The following is a 3,225-nucleotide window of genomic DNA, read 5'->3' as shown; positions in this document are numbered from 1 at the left end:
CCTCCAGCAGCCCCGCGTTAAACGGTGGCTGCGGGATTGTTGAGGGTTTAGAACGACCGAACGAGAACGAAGAAGAGGTTAAACGAAGAGAGGTACATCACTAGCAAAACGAAGATAGAAAACAAATGATTTGATATTGTGACGCATCGTGGCGCCACCCTCGATTCACCCTCCCGCATCGAGTAATTTGAAAAATATATAAATATATATATATAATATACATATAATATATATATAATATAATATATTTTATTTTAATTTATATTTTTTGATAATTTCTTATATTAATAACAAAATAAATTATTAGTAATTATTAGTAATATTAGTAATTATTAGTATTATTAGTAATATCTGATTAAAAAATATTAAATATATTATATATGAAATATAAAGAAAAATTATATAATGTATAAATTGCTATAAAATTACATTAAATAATATTCATTTAATCTTATTAATTAATATTTTATCAACAATATCTATAGATCTATTATAATAAAAAATAAAAACAATCAAAATATTTCAAATATTCTAGAAAATCTCTATTTAAAATTTATTAGAATATATTTAATTTATATTTAGAAAAATAATTCATAAAATTAATTAAAATTATTTTCACTTAATCATATAATCTTATATTTACAATAAGAATGTTATAAAAAATTTTAATAGTATTTTCATTATTCTTATCATAAACAATTGAATAAGAAAATGGAAAAATTTGTTATCTATTGCGCGATATTGAAACAACTATCATTCATTTGTCTTGTGTATACAAATTTGTCAGTATATAAACGATACACGACGTATTGAAACATGTTTTGTGTCAGAAACATAAATTTGTTGAAAAAGGTAAGTATTCATTGAAAAATGTTAAAACCAATATTAAACTTTTTATTAAATTAAATTTAATAATATTATTTATTATTCACACTATTATTATTTATTATCGCTTAACCATTATTTAGTATAAATTTTAAAATAATAAAAAAAATATAAAAAATTTTATTAGTTTATTGAATCAAATACAGTGAAATAAATATTATAATTTTGTATAATAAAATATTACTTACTAATTACATAATAATATTTATATATATATATATATATAATAAAAAAATATACATATAATAAAAATTGTTACATCTCATACTATTTATCAAATGAAAAATTGAAAATTTCGAAAATATCTATATATATATATATAATTGATAATATATAGATATTATAATCTTTCGAAATATTTTTTAATTTATTTATAAAACTAATTATTTAAAAAGAATTCAATATCGAATTTATACTTGAGTAATATTATTTAATCAATTTTTTTTGTTGTTGAATTATTATGAGTATAAAAATTTTTTAAAACTCTGATCTTATTTTAGACACATGTATAACAACAGAATTTTGTTAAAAATCTATTCTTAGACTAATATTAATACAATATCGTCAGTCGATAAAGAAATATTAGAATTCATTTTCAATTTTAATTTTTAATTAGTAATCAAAATACCTTATTTATATTAATATAAAATTAATTATTTATTTAATTTTTTTGAGATATTGATGAAAGTCAAAAATCAAATTAAATCAACATTTTAAATATTTTTTTATATTTAAGAAAAAAAAAGTAAAAAATAGAACTTTTATAATAATTCAAAAAATAAATAATAAGTCAAAAATAATTCAACTATCATTTTATCGACAAATTAAAAAATTTTTTATCTTTATTTTTTTACTGTATTTTTTATAATTTTTTTTTAATTGTTTTCTTTCTTATTAACAGTCTTCAAATTTATATAATGCACATTTTATTTGTTCATCTCGTATTTGAATTCATATAACAAACTTTTTATTATTTATCTTAAGTAATTAAAATTTCAAGTTATTGACTTAAAATATTAAATTATTATCTTAAAATCGTATAACAAATATTTTTATTCTTGAAAAGTTTAAAATTAACCTCATTCATCAATCATTCATTCATTTAATCATTGATTTATTATAGAACAACTGTTTTTTTTTTTCTTGCTAAAACTTTTTCAAATTTTTTCAGTTAATGAAATGGATCATTGAGATGTAATATAGCAATAATATAAAAAATTAAACATAAATAAAAAATATTTTTAAACTGGAGAAAATTTATAGATTATGTTTTATATTTATTTATGTTATTAATATTTATATTATTTATTATATTTATTATTTATATTATATTATATTTAAATTATTATTTATATTATATTATGCCACAAAGAGCATTAATAATCATTTTAATAATCATCATTCAAAATAATCAAAGATAAAGAAGATTCATAGGATAAAATAAATACTTTAAATGTAATAATTGTATTATAATATCACAACACCAATCTATACGTTAGTGTGTGAAGTTACTCGCTGTGTATACGAAAGGAAATCAATGTGTTCACACTATTAAACGACAGTGATTGGTGTGTAAAAATGAAATGGGGCATTGGGTGAAAGTACTCTTAGGTTGGAGGTCTTATATCAGATCAGTCACAGTCTGCCAACAGCCGTGCAGGATGTGGATGGAAGTTCTGCGTTGCTCCTAATGACCAGATTTCTTATTAACTCTGACGGAGTTTGTTTTTTTTTTTTTGTTAATTTACTCAGATTTTCATAAATTATGCTATTAAAATCATAAAATTAAAAATAATTAATGTTTGGTTAAAAATTGGTGAAAAGTTTAATAGTTAGAAAGAAACGTGTTTTTGCAGAATGTTGCAGATAATATGGATATGGTGTTTAATTGTGTCAGTGGCTGATTTGACATTGGCCCTTGAAAATGGTCTCGTGAAAACACCACCGATGGGCTGGCTTGCCTGGGAACGATTCAGGTGTAATACAGACTGCAAAAATGATCCTGAAAATTGTATCAGGTAAATAATTATTTTGAATTCTTTTTATGTATTTTGACATTAACTTTAGATATATTTTATGTAGAAAAATTAGAATAATAGAATTTGTGTTCAAAATTAGAATATTATTTATTCTTTATTTAAAATTATTTATATATAATATTTAACAATATATTATAATTTAATAATTAATTAATTAATTTAATAATATATAAAATAAAATCTTATTAGTATTTTTGTTAATTATTTATATATTTTTTAATAAATATCAAAAATTTTAATTTTCAATGATAATGAAACAAAAATATATAATATTTTCATGTAAAAATGTTTTAAAAAATTT

The 3,225-nt window shown here is 19.0% G+C and overlaps 1 protein-coding gene across 2 annotated transcripts in view; it reads left to right on the top strand.

Annotated features, from left to right (window-relative positions):
* The first annotated feature begins 722 nt into the window (after positions 1-722).
* Positions 723-3,225, top strand: part of LOC102670862 (alpha-N-acetylgalactosaminidase) — a 5,427-nt gene continuing 2,924 nt past the window's right edge. Inside the window, exons 1-2 of one of the 2 annotated variants that reach the window (XM_006623231.2) lie at positions 723-852; positions 2,742-2,903. In XM_006623231.2, coding sequence (XP_006623294.1) covers positions 2,743-2,903 — 161 coding nt within the window. In that variant the 5' untranslated portion in view covers positions 723-852; position 2,742. Of the gene's footprint in view, positions 853-2,366; positions 2,606-2,741; positions 2,904-3,225 lie in introns of those variants that run through there. The other variant, XM_006623229.2, reaches the window with a different exon arrangement.

Source organism: Apis dorsata, unplaced genomic scaffold (assembly GCF_000469605.1).
Source record: "Apis dorsata unplaced genomic scaffold, Apis dorsata 1.3 scaffold_859, whole genome shotgun sequence".
Lineage (NCBI taxonomy): Eukaryota > Metazoa > Arthropoda > Insecta > Hymenoptera > Apidae > Apis > Apis dorsata.
The sequence above is the reverse complement of the archived record's forward strand: the minus strand, read 5'-3'. Positions and strand labels throughout refer to the sequence as shown.